Source organism: Vulpes vulpes, chromosome 4, assembly GCF_048418805.1.
Source record: "Vulpes vulpes isolate BD-2025 chromosome 4, VulVul3, whole genome shotgun sequence".
Classification (NCBI taxonomy): domain Eukaryota; kingdom Metazoa; phylum Chordata; class Mammalia; order Carnivora; family Canidae; genus Vulpes; species Vulpes vulpes.
The window spans coordinates 78,793,694-78,811,759 of NC_132783.1; the positions used below are offsets into that span (position 1 = coordinate 78,793,694).

Consider the following 18,066-nt stretch of genomic DNA (forward strand, 5'->3'; position numbering starts at 1 on the left):
CCATTGAGAGTTGTATCCAGTTTTCCCTACTACTTATCCACAGCTTTTCTGTTTTCTTCGATAATTTTTTCCCCTAAGTATTTAAGTACACGGCTCTTTTTCATATGCTTCCACACTTCAGCTTGAAAACACATCTTTTTTTACGTGGGAATTCTAGTTTTTTAAGTTTTTAATTTTAATTCTACTATAATTAACATACAGTATTAGTTTCAGGTGTACAATATAGTGATTCAGCTTGATAATTTTGAAATGTGTTCTTGCGAAGTGTGTAAATGTTGACTATTTCTAACTTGGGCTTCCCCCCTCCCCCCAATCTCAACCAAAATCTGGAACACGTAGGTGGTTCCTCGTTGTCCTAGGTGCCCAGCTGATGAGCCACTTGCTATCATGAAACCAGAGATTGTCTTTTTTGGTGAAAATTTACCAGAGCAGTTTCATAGAGCCATGAAGTATGACAAAGACGAAGTTGATCTCCTCATTGTAATTGGGTCTTCCCTGAAAGTAAGACCAGTAGCACTAATTCCAAGTAAGTAGCTGATGATTTTTAGAGAATATTTCTGTATAGATGGCCATAGGTTGTGGGGTTTGTACAGTGGACCCAATGATCTTATTCTCTTTCAGGTTAAAGAGTGGTGAAGAGCCAAACTTTACTTTTTAGGTGATACTCAACATTCACGAAGATTGGTTAATATGACATTTTGATGTAGGGGGTGTGGGAGAGGCTTATCAAAGCAGAAGTAATGTCAAGTTGTGATGTATATGAAAAATTAAGACAAAGGGAAATAGTTCAACTTTTAGCAGAATGTATTTTTTATATGACAGGAGTTAGCTTCAGCTAATTCACCTACGCTTAGGAAACAGTCCTTAATCTTTGTTATTTCTATTCTTAGATTATAGTTTATCTTTCAAATTTAGTTGATATTAGGTTTAATAAGTTCAAATGTATAGCTAGATATGAATGTAATCTATAGAATTGTAATATGTTAGAGAATTTGGGGGCTCAATATAGTCTTGTTTTTATAAGAATAACAGTCATGTTTTGGGGCGCCTGGGTGGCTCGGTTGGTTGGGCATCTGACGCTTGATTTCAGCTCAGATCATGATCTCCGGGTCATGAGGTCTGGTCCTGCATCAGGTTCTGTGCTGGGTGTGGAGCCTGCTTAGGATTCTCTGTCTCAAAAAAATAACAGTCATGCCTTGTCCTAAACATTGTATGTGGGGGATGCTTGGGTGGCTCAGTGGTTGAGCATCTGCCTTTGGCTCAGGATGTGATCCCAGAGTTCAGGGATTGAATCCCTCATTGGGCTCTTGTATGGAGCTTGCTTCTCTTCCTTCTGCCTATGTCTCTCTGCCTTTCTCTGTGTTTTTCATGAATAAATAAATAAAACCTTCAAAAAGAAATTGTATGTGGATCAGTTTTACCTATAAGGGTGTTTGTATATGAAAATGCTCAAATGCAATTTTAAGTCCTGTTTACTTTCAGGAATATTTAACATGTGCTCTCATATTATTTCTTTTCTCCCTCTAGTGAGGAAGCAAGGGGAGAGGAAGTTAGAGGGGACTAATTCATTAACATCAGGTGTGCCCTAAAGATGAGAGAGAGAATATTGAACTTTTAAGGATTTTATTATTTTAGAGAGAGCATGTGAGAGCAGAAGGAAGGAACAGGAGGAGGGAAAAGGAGGGGGAAAAGAATCTCAAGCGGACACCTGTGCTAAGTGCAGAGCCCCACATGGACTGATCTCTGATCCGGAGATGACCACCTGAGTCAAAACCAAGAGTTGGATGCTTAACTGACTGCGCCACCCAGAATATCAAACTCTTAATCAGAGAATTAAATTAGAATCCTACACGAGCAATCATAGAGAGAGCCAGAGCAAACAGTTGGAAGAAACAGGAGTTCAGCTCTACAATTCTGTATCTTTTCCCTACCAATATGTAATGGCTTTATCAGTTTCAGTCGTCTCCCCAAAAGATCTGTGAAATTCTTTGTCAGTAGAATATAGGATAATTTGTAATGAAATTTAATGAATAAACTCCTTCATTTTTGAGTAATTTTTTTCTTTTTTTTCAATTTTTTTCTCTTTAAAGGTAAGCAGAGAAATTTTTTTAAGCAGAGAAATTTTTAAAAGATTTTTATTTATTTATTCATGAGAGACAGAGAGAGGCAGAGACACAGGCAGAGGGAGAAGCAGGCTCCACGCAGGGAGCCCAACATGGGACTCCATCCCGGGTCTCCAGGATCACACCCCGAGCTGCAGGTGGCACTAAACCGCTGTGCCACCGGGGCTGCCTGAGAAATTCTTTTTTTTTTTTTTTTTTTAAGATTTTATTTATTTATCCATGAGAGACCCAGAGAGAGAGAGGCAGAGACATAGGCAGAGGGAGAAGCTGGCTCTGTGCAGGAAGCCCCATGTGGGACTCAATCCAGGGACTCCAGGATCACACCCTGGTTCGCAGGCAGGCACTAAACCGCTGAGCCCCCTAGGCGTCCCGAAATTCTTAAAAGCTTTCTTTTAAGAGGCAGTATAATAGTGTGTTGCTAATAGGCAAAGGTAATTTTTTAAAGATGTAAGATACAGGTATATAATAGTGGAAAATAGACTTAAATGAATTTCCACATGCTATATCAGGAGCTGTTTTGATAGAATATCACTATGTGCCAAGAGCTTTTCTTTTTCCCTTTTTTTTTCTCTGAATTCAAGAGCTTTTCTATGCGCTTGACAACCTTGTGAAAAAGTATTCTTATCCCTATTATGTAGACAAGGAAATTGAGGTACAGGGTAGAAGAGTCTGAGTAGATAGCTCAGAAATAATCAGGTGATGGGAAACAGGACCTGAAATTTTATGAAGATGCTTAACTAATGTTTATTTGATATCTTGATAAAATGTGATTGCTTGGTTGAGTAGTAGTGGTGCATTTCTTTTTTCATTATAGGGAGCATGTTAGATTCTTGTGTAAAACATTTGTTGTGGCTTTCTTAAGTTAGCTTCCTTCCCTTTTTCTAATATATCTTTCATCTCTCTTTTAGGTTCCATACCCCATGAAGTGCCTCAGATATTAATAAATAGAGAACCTTTGCCTCATCTGCATTTTGATGTAGAGCTTCTTGGAGACTGTGATGTCATAATAAATGAATTATGTCATAGGTTAGGTGGTGAATATGCCAAACTTTGCTGCAACCCTGTAAAGCTTTCAGAAATCACTGAAAAGCCTCCACGAACACAAAAAGAGTTGGCTCATTTGTCAGAGTTGCCACCCACACCTCTTAATATTTCAGAAGACTCCAGTTCACCGGAAAGAACTTCACCTCCAGATTCTTCAGTGATTGTTACAATTTTAGACGAAGCAACTAAGAGTAATGTTGATGATCCCGGTGTGTCCGAATCAAAAGATTGTATGGAAGAAAAATCACAGGAAGGACAGAATTCTATTAGGAACATTGAAAGTGTCACTGAACAGCTGGAAAGTCCGGATTTGAAGAATGTTGGCTGTAATACTGGGGAGAAAAATGAAAGAACTTCAGTTGCTGACCCAGTGAGGAAGTGCTGGCCAGCTAGACTTGCAAAGGAGCAGATTAGCAAACGGCTTGATGGTAAGGAAATGCTGAAGGTATAATTATTTTACCGTTTTGAAGGTATACTTATTTTAACAAAATATTTCCAAGATATAAGCAATTTTTGCAAGGTCATTGATAAGGTAGCTTTATTTATAGCTAAATCAACAGTTGTGTTTAGAGAAACTGTAAAATTGAGAATTTAAGCTAGAGAAAGGATAAACAGTGGTATCTTACAATAAATCAAGGGAAGAAATAATGTGTTTAAGTCTTCTCTGTATCTTGTGTTTCTTCAGGGAATGAGAAGGTAAGCATTGAATTGAGAAGAAAATTGGAAAATCTATTGTGCTCTGCCATTGTCTGGTGAGCTTTAGCTGGTAAAACTGATGACTGAGATTTGGGTATGGTTACCAGAGGGCAGCTATTTTATCTTATATACATTATTTGATTTTAATCTCAGGAACTATTATTACTTCACTGCTGTTGGTGGGGATACTGAAGGCCGTAGGGGTTAAGTACCCTGTGCAAGGTAACAGGACATGGAAGAGCCAAACTGGATTCCAGGTCTATCCTCAGGGCCTGTCCTCTTAACCACTATGCTCTGTTGTCTCAAATCTAGAAAACATCTTTGATCCTTCTCAATAGAATATTAGGAATAGCAGGTACCTAGTTTTTTGTTTTAATTGAAATATAGTTAACATGCAAGAGTACCGCATAGAGATTATATAGCTTAGGAAATGCTTACATGATAAGTGTAATACTGTCATCATACAAAGTTACTACAACATTCTACCCTCCCTTCCTCTTTGGCAACCACCAGTTCTCTTTGAGTCTGTTTTGTTTTTTAGATTCCACATATAGAGGAAACCATATGGTATTTGTCTTTCTCTGACTTACTATTTTTTTTTTCCATTTGAAAGTAGTCATTTATTAACTGACCAGATTACAAAAATAATCATGGTAGATACCTTAGTTCATCCTTCTAATAATAGCCTATTGATCTGGTCTTCCCTGTTGCAAGCATCTCCACTTTCTACAAAATGAGTGGTGTTTTTCTTCCGCCGTGTGGAAAAGATCATTTGAAGGGCCATAAAAAGTTGTTCGCTTCTTTGAAACGTTTTCCAACGGTATAGATCTCGTGAATCGGATCCTCCATGCAGATGATGCCATATTTACCAAGATATTGGGCAATCAATGTGTTACCTGTCAGGGCAATTTGATTCCTGTTGATCTTGCCATAACCACGCTTGTAGATCAATTCATTCACTGACTTTCAGGTTTGGGTACCCCCATGCTATATATGCTATAATTCTTAGCATGTTAACTGAAGCCTTGTTGAGCTTAACAAAGGTGCCATTGAAGATCTGGCGAAGGCGAAGAAGCTGCAACACCTTTCGAACCTTTGGGCTCACACCATTGATACCTCTGATCCTGATGACAAATGCCAACTTGGGTTCTGCAGGCACGTAGAAGTTGCCAGCTTTTCTTGCCATCCTCGCCATTTGAATCTGTTCTGTACATCTGCCTGTATTCCTGTGGTAATGCTTAGATTTTTCATAGGTAAGCTTCCTCCTTGCCTTTGGAAGCATCTTTTGGGCAAACTTTTTTCTCAGACGATCTTCAACTCTGCGAAATTCCTTCGCTTTTTCTTAACGACTTCTGGCACAGCAGGAACCTTCTCTTCTGCACCCTCCGTGGATCCAGCTGGAAAAGAGTTGTTGACTTCCTTTGCATGACATCCTCTAGGTCCATCTTTCACAAAAAGCAAGATTTTATTCTTTTTTTTATGGCTGAGTAATATTCCATTGGAGATATATATATATATATATATATATATATATATATATATATATATTTTAAGATCTCATCCATTTTTCCTGAGACACACAGAGAGGAGCAGACACAGGCAGAGGGAGAAGCAGGCTCCATGCAGGGAACCTGATGTGAGACTCATCCCAGGACCCCAGGATCACGCCCTGGGCCAAAGGCAGGTGCTAAACTGCTGAGCCACCCAGGCATCCCTCCATTGGGTATATACAACACATCATCTTTACCCCTTTATTGATGGATATTTAGGATGCTTCCATATCTTGACTGTTGTAAGTAAATACTTAAGTGAACATAGAGGTACACAGATCTTTTCAAATTAGCTTTTTGCTTTCTTTTTTTTAATTTTGAGAAAGAGCATGAGCAGGGTCAGGGACAGAGGGCTGAGCAGAAAGCCTGACGTGGGGCTCAATCCCGGAACTCAAGGATCATGACCCAAGTTGAAGGCAGAGTTTAACAGACTGAGCCATCCAGGTGCCCCATGTTTTTTGCTTTCTTTGAAGGAAAATACCCAGAAGTAGAATGGCTGGATTTATTTTTGTTTCTAGGTTTCTGTTTCTGACTTTTTAAGGAACTTCCATATTGTTTTCCACAGTGGCTGCACCAATGTACATTCCCACCAGCTGTTCACGAGGGTCCCTTTTTTTCCATATTTGTGCCAACACTTGATATTTCTTGTCTTTTTGATAATAGCCATTCTGTCAAGTGTTAGGTCATCTCATTGAGGTTTCATTCTGCATTTCCCTGATGGTTAGTCATGTTGAGCATCTTCATGTGTCTGTTGGCCATCTGTATATTGTCTTTGGGAAAAATGTCTATTTGGAGTCTCTGTCCATTTTTTCTTAAGATTTTATTTTTAAATAATCTCTACACCCAGTATGGGGCTCACACTCAACAGCCCCGAGATCAAGAGTCACATTTTCCACTGACTGAGCAAGCTAGGTGCCCCTATTCTATTCCAGGCCTCTGCCCATTTTTTAATCCAGTTGGGTGTTTTTTATAGGAGTTTTTGTAGAATCTGTATGTTAACCTTTACTTGGACCTGTCATTTGCCAAGTATCTTCTCCCAGTCAGTAGGTTTCCTTCATGTGTAAAATTTTAGTTTGATGTAGTCCCAGTTTTGTTTTGTTTTTTTAAATATTGTATTTATTCATGAGAGGCAGAGACATAGGCAGAGGGAGAGAAGCAGGCTCCATGCAGGAGCCCCATCCCATGCGGGACTCGATCTTGGAACTCTGGGATCACGACCTGAGCTGAAGGCAGATGCTCAGCCACTGAGCCACCTAGGCATCACAGTGTAATTCGTTTTAATTTTCAGGTCTTTCATGTATTTTGTGTTTATTTTTGTGTGTGGTGGTATGAAATGGTTGAGTTTCATTCAGTGTGGAGCTTTCTAGTTTTCCTAACACCATTGATTGAATAGACTGTCTTTTCCACATTGCATCATTGATTGAATAGACTGTCTTTTCCACATTGCATATTCTTGCCACCTTTGTCATAAATTGACCAATAAGTCTGGGTTTATTTCTGGGCTCTGTCTTCTTTTCCGTAGATTTATGTGTTTTATTTTTGTGCTAATACCATACAGTTTTGATTACTGTAGCTTTGTAGAAGAGTTTGAAATCAAGGAGCATGATCCCTTCTGTTTTGTTCCTTGTCAAAATTGCTTTGGCTGTTTGGGGTCATTGTTCCATTCCCATTGTTCCAGTTCTGTGAAAAATGGTACTGGTATTTTGATAGGGATTGCATTGAATCTATAGATTATTTTGGATAATAATATATGTTACTGGGATCCCTGGGTGGCGCAGCGGTTTGGTGCCTGCCTTTGGCCCAGGGCGCGATCCTGGAGACCCGGGATCGAATCCCACGTCGGGCTCCCGGTGCATGGAGCCTGCTTCTCCCTCTGCCTCTCTCTCTCTCTCTCTATCATAAATAAATAAAAATTTAAAAAAATGTTACTAAAAAAATGTTACTAATAAAATGTGGACATTTTAATAGTAACAATTACAATGTGTTTAAATTTGTGTTTTCTTCAGTTTCTTTTCATCAGTGTCTTACAGTTCTCAGAATATAGGTCTTTTACCTCCTTGGTTAAAATTATTTCTAGGTCTTTTAGTCTTTGATGGCAGCTATAAATAAGATTGCCTAATTTCCCCTTCTGCTACTTCATTATTAGTGTATAGAAAGACAACACACACACACACACACACACACACACAGACAACACATAGGAACTGGGCAGCCCCCGTGGCCCAGCAGTTTGGCGCCACCTTGGGCCAGGGTGTGATCCTAGAGGCCTGGGATTGAGTCCCATGTCGGGCTCCCTGCTCAGAGCCTGCTTCTCCCTCTGCCTGTGTCTCTCTCTCTTTGTCTCTCATGAATAAATAAATAAAATCTTAAAAAAAAAAAAAATAACACATAGGAACTCTTTACCAAGTAGTAGGGTGAAAAATCTTATTAAAAAAAAAATTCTTAGGGCACCTGGGTGGCTCAGTGGTTGAGCATCTATCTGCCTTTGGCTCAGGCCAGGATCCCTGGGTCCTGGGATCAAGTTTCACATGAGGCTCCCTGTGGAGGGCAGCCAGGGTGGCTCAGCGGTTTAGCGCCACCTTTGGCCCACGGCGTGCTCCTGGAGTCCCGGGACCGAGTCCCACGTTGGGCTCCCTGCAGGAAGCCTGCTTCTCCCTCTGCCAAGGTCTCTGTGTGTCTCATGAATAAATAAAATCTTAAAAAGTCTTAGACATAACAATCTTGTACAACTTAAAACATTTCTATCCCATTCCATTTACAATATATGGTGTAAACTGACATTTTATGTCAATATATTACTACTTGTTCTAATCATTTGTTTATTTGAATAAGCCATTGTGCCTTTCCATACCAGGCAGGCTGTTTTAAGTTCTGGATATACAGTGATCAGTCTGTTAATGTTTGTGTATAATTATAAAAATAGCTGATTAAACAAAATAGATGATCTTAAGAACTATAGATGCTACTTGTAGGGGATTATATAGAAGGTTTTCCAAAACCTAACTTACGACTTTGGTCTTGAACAGTAAGTAAGGAGTTAAAACAGGGGACATCTTCCCAGGAGAAACTAGGAAAAGCATAGAAGACTGCTTATATTTGCAAATGTGACAAGAGTCAAAAATAGGAAAATTGCTGTTTAGGAGCACCTGGTGGCTGACTCGGTTGGTAGAGCATGTGACTTTTTGTTTTTTTTAAGATTTTATTTATTCATGAGAGACCGGGCAGGTGGGCAGAGGGAGAAGCAGGCTTCATGCAGGGAGCCTGATGTGGGACTCAATCCCAGGTCTCCAGGATCAGGCCCTGCGCTGAAGGTGGTGCTAAACTGCTGTACCACCCGGGCTGCCCCAAGCATGTGACTCTAAATCTCAGGGTCCTGAGTTCAAGCTCCACACTGTGCGTGGAGCTACTTAAAACTGCTGTTAGGTAAGTACTGGAATCTATTACATACAAAGTCTGCCTATGTATTGGAAGACTTTTGTATTGGAGATTTCTTTTGAGTATCTTTTTGACAGATGGGTCGAACAGCAAAAACTCTTTGCTCCAGGTTTTAATCTTTGTTTCTAGGGGCAGTCCTCAGGTTTTTGTCTATCAATTTAGGACTTAAAAGGGAATTAGACCCGAGTTCTCAGATCTATCTTGGGCAAAATTACTTAATCTGAAAACTGGCAGGGTGGGGGAGGGGGCGCCTGAGTGGCTATGTGAAGCCACTTCTTGATTTCAGCTCAAGAGGTTGTCGTCAGTTGTCTCAGGGTCATGAGATTGAGCCCTACTTCAGGCTCCACACTCAGCATGGATTCTGCTTCAGGATTGTCTAATTCCACCCTCCTCCCCTGTATTCTCTCTCTCTAAAATAGCTCAAGAGGTTGTTCAGTTGTTGTCTCAGGGTCATGAGATTGAGCCCTACTTCAGGCTCCACACTCAGCATGGAGTCTGCTTTAGGATTCTCTTAATTCCACCCTCCTCCCCTGTATTCTCTCTCTCTCTCTAAAATAAATCTTTAGAAAAATGGGAATAGGGCACCTGGGTGGTTCAGTGGTTGAGGTCTGCCTTTGGCTCAGGTTGTGATCCCAGGGTCCTGGGATAGAGCCCCGTATCGGGCTCCCCACAGGAAGCCTGCTTTTTCCCGGTCTCTGCCTCTCTCTGTGTGTGTCTCATGAATAAATTCTTAAAAAGAGAATAAAATAGCATACACTTCAGCATTGTGAGAATTTAAAAAGATAACATGTAGAGTGTAAAATTCCAGCTGTTAGAAACAAATTACCGCAGTAGTCCTTAAATTTTTTACTGTGATTTTTCTGTTGGTAAGATCAAGGCTGAAAAGAAAGTGGGAGCATATATGAGGCAAACTTTAAATCTGTCTTGATGGTCCCCAAGAAGAGGCAGAACCAAACAGGTATGAGATTCAAGGGCTGAGAAAGAATGTTCATCAGAGGGGCTAACACAGAATGAAAATAATGTTTTAGGGCAACTGGGTGACTCAGTGGTTGAGCATCTGTATGCATTTGGCTCAGGTTGTAATCCTGAGGTCCTGGGATTGAGTCCCACGGGGAGCCTGCTTCTCCCTCTGTCTGTATGTCTCTGCCTCACTCTTTGTGAGCATTTTTTAGAAGCATGGGCCGGGATCCCTGGGTGGTGCAGCGGTTTGGCGCCTGCCTTTGGCCCAGGACGCGATCCTGGAGACCCGGGATCAAAACCCACGTCGGGCTCCCGGCGCATGGAGCCTGCTTCTCCCTCTGCCTATGTCTCTGCCTCTCTTTCTCTCTAACATAAATAAATAAAAATTAAAAAAAAAAAAACTAAAAAAAAAATAGAAGCATGGGCCAAAAACTATAGAAAAGTGGACACAGTCATGTGCAAGGACCCTTAAAAGAATGATGTTAAGAAATTCCAGATAGGTTTTTCTGTTAGCAGCTAGAATACAGGTACTCTCATCCAATCATGGAAATTAATATTTAGCTTAGAAAACTGAAGAGTACTGTGTATTCTTTGAAAATAGAAGGAAACATGGTTTTCACACTGTAATTTGTGATGAAGTGGAATGTGAAATCAATTTTGTGGATTCATATCAGAATTTTTATACACCCATATTAGGTTGTTGTAAAGTGAGAACCTGGGTCATGATCTTACAAAGTTTGAAAGCTATTTTAAAGAGAAACCTAGGTATATCTTCAGATAAGATCTACTTCAGATCAATTATTAGCAGCCAGGCTTTTGTGAATCCTTCTGGCATATGGTGCAATAAATATGACATTTATTATAAGAAACAGATGAGTTAGAAGTTACTCTTTCTTATGAATTCAAAGGTAGAAATATATTTATTTTTAAAAGATTTTATTTATTCATGAAACACACACAGAGGCAGAGACACAGGCAGAGACACAGGCAGAGGGAGAAGCAGGCTCCATGCAGGGAGCGTGCTGCGGGACTCAGTCTGGGTCTCCAGGATCACGCCCTGGGCTGAAGGTGGTGCTAAACCGCTGAGCCACTGGGCTGCCCTCACCATTAATATTTAAAGTTCCTACTAACAGGTGCTGTTAACCTGGACCCATAGCTTAGAGGAGAGAGAATTGTCCTTACCAACAAAGGTCACATCTTAAACTGTGAATGCAAATTTGAGAGGGAATTGGGAGTTTAACATCCAATGCTAGATCAGTAGTGTTTCTCATACTGAGAGTCTAACTTTTCCTGTGATGCCACTGCTGCAAACTACACGTTTAAATAGGTGGTGAAGGAATTTGATTATGGAATCAAACCTTTTAATTCTAGGTTCATGAAGTTAAATAAAAATAACGAAGGTGTCTTGAAGATAGAATACAGGCATTAGAGAAGTTCTATTCAGTGAACATGAATTGAGTAATGTAGGCCGGCCTTGATATTTTAGGTCATAAGATCTGTTTAGAGGACTTGATTAAGTAACCCTTCATTGAACATAGTTCCTTACTTTTCCAGATGAGGAAATTGAGGCATAGAGCTTAATTCCCCAAGTTTATAAAGCTGGTTGGTGGCAGAACTAAGATTTGCAGCTGGGAGTGAGCACTTAGCAGCTTGTTTTTGAAGAACGCTACAGTAACAAGCCCCCTTGTAATGATGCTCAGGTTTAAAAGGCAGAGCTGGAACCTATAATCAGACTTAAAAAACTGGGAGTAACTTACCATTTCACTTTTATTACTGTATTTCAGGTAACCAGTATCTCTTTTTACCACCAAATCGTTACATTTTCCATGGCGCTGAGGTATATTCAGACTCTGAAGATGACGTCTTATCCTCTAGTTCTTGTGGCAGTAACAGTGATAGTGGAACCTGCCAGAGTCCAAGTTTAGAAGAACACTTGGAGGATGAAAGTGAGATTGAAGAATTTTACAATGGTTTGGAAGATGAAGCTGATGTCAATGAGAGAGCTGGAGGAACTGGATTTGGAATTGATGGAGGTGATCAAGAGGCAGTCAATGAAGCTATATCCATGAAACAGGAAGCAACAGATACTAACTATCCATCAAATAAATCATAATGTAATAATTGTCCAGGTACAGGAATTGTTCCACCAGCATTAGGAATTTCAGCATGTCAAAATGAATGTTTACTTGTGAATTCAACAGAGCAAGGAAACCAGAAAGGTGTAATATTTATAGACTGGTAAAATAGATTGTTTTTTCATGGATAATTTTTAACTTCTTATTTCTGTACTTGTACACTCAACACTAACTTTTTTTAAAAGAAGGGTACTAAGTATCTTTAATCACATGTTGGTCAAGACTTTCTTTTAAAGGTTCATTTGTATGATACATCCATATGTATATATAATTTTGTTCTTGCCTAGTGAATTTCAACATTTTAAAGTTTTCAAAAAGCCATTGGAATGTTAAATTAATGTAAAGGGAACAGCTTATCTAGACCAAAGAATGGTATTTTCACACTTTTCTTTGTAACATTGAATGGTTTGAACTCCTTAAATGTCTGTTCTGCTAAACTTTTGATTCTTTATTAGCACACAATTACCTATTTTTAAACACTGGCATTTTCCAAAACTTGTGGCAGCTAACTTTTTAAAAATTTCATGACATGCAGTATGTATAGAGGGAAGTCAACAATATGTGGGAGAGCACTCAGTTGTCCTTGCTTTTTAAAGTAAGACTTGGTGCTAAGAGTTTCAGGAATACTGTATTGTTGAAGATGGCTTTTGTACTTCCTGTGGACATGTAGTAATGTCTATATTGGCTCCTAAAACTAAGCTGAAAAAAAATAAATGCTTTGGAAATGTTTCAATTGCTTTAGAAACAATAGTCCCTGCCTGGGTACCCCTTAGTTTCAAGAATATTTGCCCTTGTTTAAATACCTATGACTGTGGTAGAGCTTGCATTGCTTCTTTCCCACAAGTATTAAACTGCCCATATGTGAATATGCAAAGCCTTTATGAATCTATAATAATGGTACTTCATCTGGGGAGAGTGTAATATTTTGGACCGCTGCTTTTCTTTTCCATTAATGAGGAGAGCAACAGGCCACTGATTATGGTTCCAAAGTACTGAGATGTTAATTATAACTCAGCCAGTAAGTACATGTCTCCTGTTGGGAGGATTTGTGTAATAGACATCAAACTGCTAGCCTGGTATTATGAAGATGAACATGGTAATAACTTTTAATAGAATAGTTAATAAATGAAACTAGTTCCTATAACATCTTTATTTAAAAGCTTAGCCTGCCTTAAAACTAGAGATCAAACTTTTTCAGCTGCAGAAGCTTCTTAGCCTTTCAAAAAAAGTTCATACTTTATAAAATTGCACAGAGCAATTTATTTTCCACACCTTCCCCCACATTACTCCCACATGATAAAGTATTCTTCCTAATGTTGCTTTAGTATTTATTACAGTTTTAAAAAAGGGTTTGAAATATAGCTGTTCTTTAAGGATAAAATATCCAGCCAGGACCATTACTGCCAGAGAGAAAAATTTTATTGAATGGCCATTATTTCCCTACTTAAAAGATGTTTCAATCTGAATTTATTTGGCTACACTAAAGAATGCAGTATATTTAGTTTTCCATTTGCATGATGTGTGTTTGTGCTATAGATGATATTTTAAATTGAAAAATTTGTTTTAAATTATTTTTACAGTGAAGACTGTTTTCAGCTCTTTTTATATTGTACATAGTCTTTTATGTAATCTACTGGCATATGTTTTGTAGACTGTTTAATGACTGGATATCTTCCTCCAACTTTTGAAATACAAAACCAGTGTTTTATACTTGTACACTGTTTTAAAAAGTCTATTAAAATTGTCATTTGACTTTTTTCTGTTAAATTACATCGCTCAAGGTATAAAATTTTAAAGAGAATTTGTACAGCTTTGAGGGCCATATTAAGATGCTTTCTTCTCACATTTTTTCATTCTACTTATGAGTCTAACCAGAATAATAAGCAAACACTGATACTGCTGATTGTAGGAGTTGTGTCCTTCCCCAAAGTTTCAAAACTAATATTTCAATCTCAAGCCCCAAGAGCCTTTGTTAGGTGAGAGGCAAGGCAAGGCCCGAAACTTGACATATGAAAGACCGGACATAGGCTTAGCACTTTGGGATTGGGGAGACAAGTATAGTGGAATCGTAGTGAACTCGAGTTTATGTGCTATAAAAGCTGTGAAAGTCTAATGCTTCATGGATAAGACAAGTTTTTTAATACACAGGAAGGTGTGGACAAAAAAATGGAGACCACATTTGGTATGAAGTTTTCAAGGCTGATCTGCATCCTTAGTCCATCAAGTTCTTGAGTGACAACGTACTGTTAAAACAGCTAGGGACATGCCCCTTTGAAAGTATATGTAATGAATAAAACCTTGACTGGCAGTTTCCTTATCTCAGGACTCTTGCCTTCCTCACCAGTGAACTTTTTTTTTTTTTTTAAAGATTTTATTTATTTAAGTCATGAGACAGAGAGGCAGAGACACAGGCAGAGGGAGAAGCAGGCTCCATGCAGGGAACCAGATGTGGGACTCCATCCCAGGTCTCCAGGATCACAATCTGGGCTGCAGGCAGCGCCAAACCGCTGCGCCACCGGGGCTGCCCACCAGTGAACTTTTGAAGTGAATTTTAAAGTAGTACTCTGCCCTGGTATGTCCGGTTATCACTAGAACTACCTTTAAAATCTCGTCCTCAGATATAAAAATAAGGAACAGTGACTCCATTCGCTATATGCACAAAATGGGAAGGCAGTTTATACCTTGAAAGGTGGTGGTGGTCATTTTAAGTAGTTAAGTATTATTCTTAATTTTTATTTGAAAGAAGTCTAAACTAGACTTGTAACCTCGAAGGGGAGTGTGTGTAGTATGCACACCATAAGCTCTCCTCAGAAATGAAGAAAGTCTAAAGTCTTAAGCTAGGATGTTTCCAGAAATACAGAGAAATAGTCTAATGACCTCTCCTACCCTCAACCATAGTTGCCCGGGCATCACCCCTTAGAACATTTAATTAGCGTAAGGAGGCCTGTGCATAGTTTTTAAAAAAGGTATTTCCAGGGGATTCAAAGGTATAGCAAGGGTTGAGAAAGGAAAAAAAAAAAAAAAACAGGAGTTCCCTTCTGCATGTAACATTCCATTGGGGGGGGGGCAGCTGGCCTCACAGGAAGGTAGACTTAACAGGAAACAGACCACTCTCCATTCGTCTCTAGAAGTAGTTCACCAATTAGCAAACACTGGCAAGAATAGCTACTGAAATAGGGTGAATTCCTTAGTGTAAACCTCCATAAGGAGTATGGATGGCTAAAGTGCAAAAGAAAATGGGGAGTTGGGAAGTGGCTGTGAACAGGAACATCTATCTGCCCTTGCTCTCAGCTTGCCATTCGCTCTTCAAGGCAAAGACTGCCCTATTATACTTAGAAGACTTGTTAAACTAAATGCGGTAAAAACCAAATGTTAAGAAAAGCCAGGACTTAACTGAATCCAGGAGCTACAAACACATAATCGCTCTTACTAGATCTGAATGGAAGCCAGATATTTTCTCGTTTACAGTCAACTCCATTATAGTCCTTACAATTTAGTGAACTCAGTATTTGCTTACCTTTTAATCTACTAAGCTCAAGATATATATATATATATATTTGCTATTTTTTAAACTAGGCTCCACACCCATTGTGGAGTCCACTGCAGAGCTGGAACTCGAGACCGAGATCAAGACTTGAAACTGGGCCACCCAGGCACCCCTCTTGCTATTTTTTAAAGGAAATAACTTGAACACTCTTAAATGGTATTTTAGTTTTCCACCATTAATCTCCTTATTAATGCTACTTACTGTATGTCTGCAGCAACAGAGGGAGGAGAAGAGTATCAGACTTACCTAAATTAAGCCTTGTACTGTTGTGCTTCTGGATAAGAAGCCAGGTTCTTGTTAAAATATTTGTTCAATGAAATCCATCTGTATTAATCCAAAGTGGCTATTTCACAGATCAGCTACATAAGCATAGAGATTACTAAAGAGAAAAATCATATGACACATATACATTCATGTGTTTTCAATGTGAACAATCACTACCCTCAAGAAATGGATGCACAGGGAAACAGTATAAAAAAATGAGTTTTCAGAGGGAGACTGTTACTTTGTGCTCAATTATCATATGTGAGAATACTGTTACGGGCTTCCATCTTTATGAAGATGGAAATAGCAAAACCTATGGCTTACTACTGGGAGTTCTTAAGTTAAATTGAAAAGTATAGGTCCAAAATCCCTTCTCCAAAAACCTTGGGCTCATTTGCATTTTGGGATTATGAATGTTTATGAAATTTTTATTTTTAAAAATTTATTTTTTTTAAAGATTTTTATTTATTCATGAGAGACACACAGAGAGGCAGAGACACAGGCAGAGGGAGAAGCAGGTTCCATGCAAGGAACCTGACGTGGGCCTCAATCTGGGGTCTCTAGGATCACGTCCTGGGCTGAAGGTGGTGCTAAACCACTGGGCCACCTGGGCTGCTCCTGAATGTTAATGAAATTTTTAAAGCGCTCTACCAAGTCTGAGGAGCACCTAAGCTCAAACACTAAGTAAAGCAAACCTAGTAATACCACAGTAAAAAGTACAAATAGTCCCATATAATATAAAAGCCTCAACAATTCAGGTTTTGCTGCAAAATGAGATATGCAAACTATTTTCAGAGGAGTATGGATTCTGGAATATAGCTAAGAAAACTGGAGACCTCTGTAAAACAAATTCTGTGTGGGAACAGAAATAATCCAAAATTTAAAAGACCTTTCCCTGAGACATTGAGGAATCTGGAATTTTCTATGAGAACCACTGAAAGGTTAAATATTAAACCAATAAATCTTTATTACTTAAACATTTCACGGCATTTTAAAAAATAAATTTAAAAAATAAATATTTGCATTATAGCAGAAAGTCACATGTGTTGCATCAACTCACTGTTACAGTTCATCACAAGAGATAACTAAGCATCAGCACCATAAAAATCATGTTAATAAGATTTGTTTCTAAAAATTCAAGGAAATAATTCTAAAGCACTGAAAATTCTGAAATAAATACCAACCTGCAGCATCAGTAGTTTTTGGAAGCTATAAGCCAGCAGTTGGTTCTCCTAGTAGCCAGTTTCTATTCTTGGCAGCTATAGGACTTTTTTCCAGTACTAAATATTAATCTTTCTGATAATCTCCCATTTATCAGTAGCATCTCCAGGTTCACAAAAGCAAAGAACTACAAGTTATTTAGATAATTCCTATCTGTAATTTAGATTTGCACAAGGATATTTATTCTAGTAAAAAAGCAAAAACTGTGTTTCATCATGCTAATTTTTTCCTTTTATAGATTCTCAATAAGATTTAATCATAATTATTAAACCTTTTAAATGTCAGCTCAGTTCAATTACAACCATAGAAACTGTACTGGTATCAGAACATAACTATTTTATTACAAAACTTAACATTATTTACAAAATGAAAAAATAATTGAATGACTATTGCAGGCCAAAGATAAAGGTTTTTCACTCAGTGATTGAAAATTAAGCAACATTTCCATGCATTCACACACCAGATCATTTGTGAAATATGCAAACTCTTAAAATTCATGTTAGTAAAACTTCAATGTATTCACAATACTTGTATGTTTATTGGAAGATGGCAAAAAAAAAAATCCATGGTTCTGTACATTAAGTCTAATATTAACATATTGTTTGTTCATTTTCCTTTTATATTTTTTGGCTTTCATGAATACTCATAGCATTGAACATTTTGCAAGTAAGAATTATTATAATAAGTACCTCTGTCACCTTGCTGAATTCATTACCACAAGAAAAACACAAATAATTAGTTTAATGCTTTTGCAATAAACTGATTAGTTATTTCCAAAGTTATATTAAACTGAAGCCTTCATTATGATCAATTGCTTGAATCAGCTTAGAGCGTAGAGTTTCTTTTTCGGTGTATTTTGGAAGATCCAGAAGATTAAAACAGGTATGGGAAACTGGGAGATATTCCTCGCCACCTCCTGTTGACTGGATGACTAGTTTTAGACTCTTCATACCAAGAATAGGTATTCGATCACTACCTGTCAAAAATACTACCAAGAAAAAAAATCATTCAGCCAACCACTTTTATCAAAACAATGTGGAGTACCAAGGTACTTAGTACTATCACCATGGCAAACCTTTACATTAATTTTT

At 38.4% G+C, this 18,066-nt stretch overlaps 2 protein-coding genes and 1 pseudogene across 11 annotated transcripts in view; 1 reads left to right on the forward strand and 2 right to left on the reverse strand.

Moving 5' to 3' along the window:
* Nucleotides 1-13,710, forward strand: part of SIRT1 (sirtuin 1) — a 31,317-nt gene extending 17,607 nt beyond the window's left edge. For all 5 annotated transcript variants that reach the window (XM_072756149.1, XM_072756146.1, XM_072756148.1 and 2 more), the window contains 3 exons: nt 340-526; nt 3,032-3,595; nt 11,593-13,710. In XM_072756149.1, the coding sequence (XP_072612250.1) occupies nt 340-526; nt 3,032-3,595; nt 11,593-11,921 (1,080 nt within the window). In that variant the 3' untranslated portion in view covers nt 11,922-13,710. The remainder of the gene's footprint in view (nt 1-339; nt 527-3,031; nt 3,596-11,592) is intronic.
* LOC112923644 (large ribosomal subunit protein uL30-like) lies at nt 4,426-5,206 on the reverse strand (annotated as a pseudogene).
* Nucleotides 13,711-16,696: 2,986 nt separating the features above from the next.
* The window catches only part of HERC4 (HECT and RLD domain containing E3 ubiquitin protein ligase 4), a 158,127-nt gene continuing 156,757 nt past the window's right edge, over nt 16,697-18,066 (reverse strand). For all 6 annotated transcript variants that reach the window (XR_012001097.1, XR_012001096.1, XM_026003496.2 and 3 more), the window contains one exon: nt 16,697-17,963. Coding sequence is in view for 4 of the 6 variants with exons in the window: in XM_026003496.2 (XP_025859281.1) it covers nt 17,755-17,963 (209 nt within the window). In the remaining 2 variants the exon portion in view is untranslated. The remainder of the gene's footprint in view (nt 17,964-18,066) is intronic.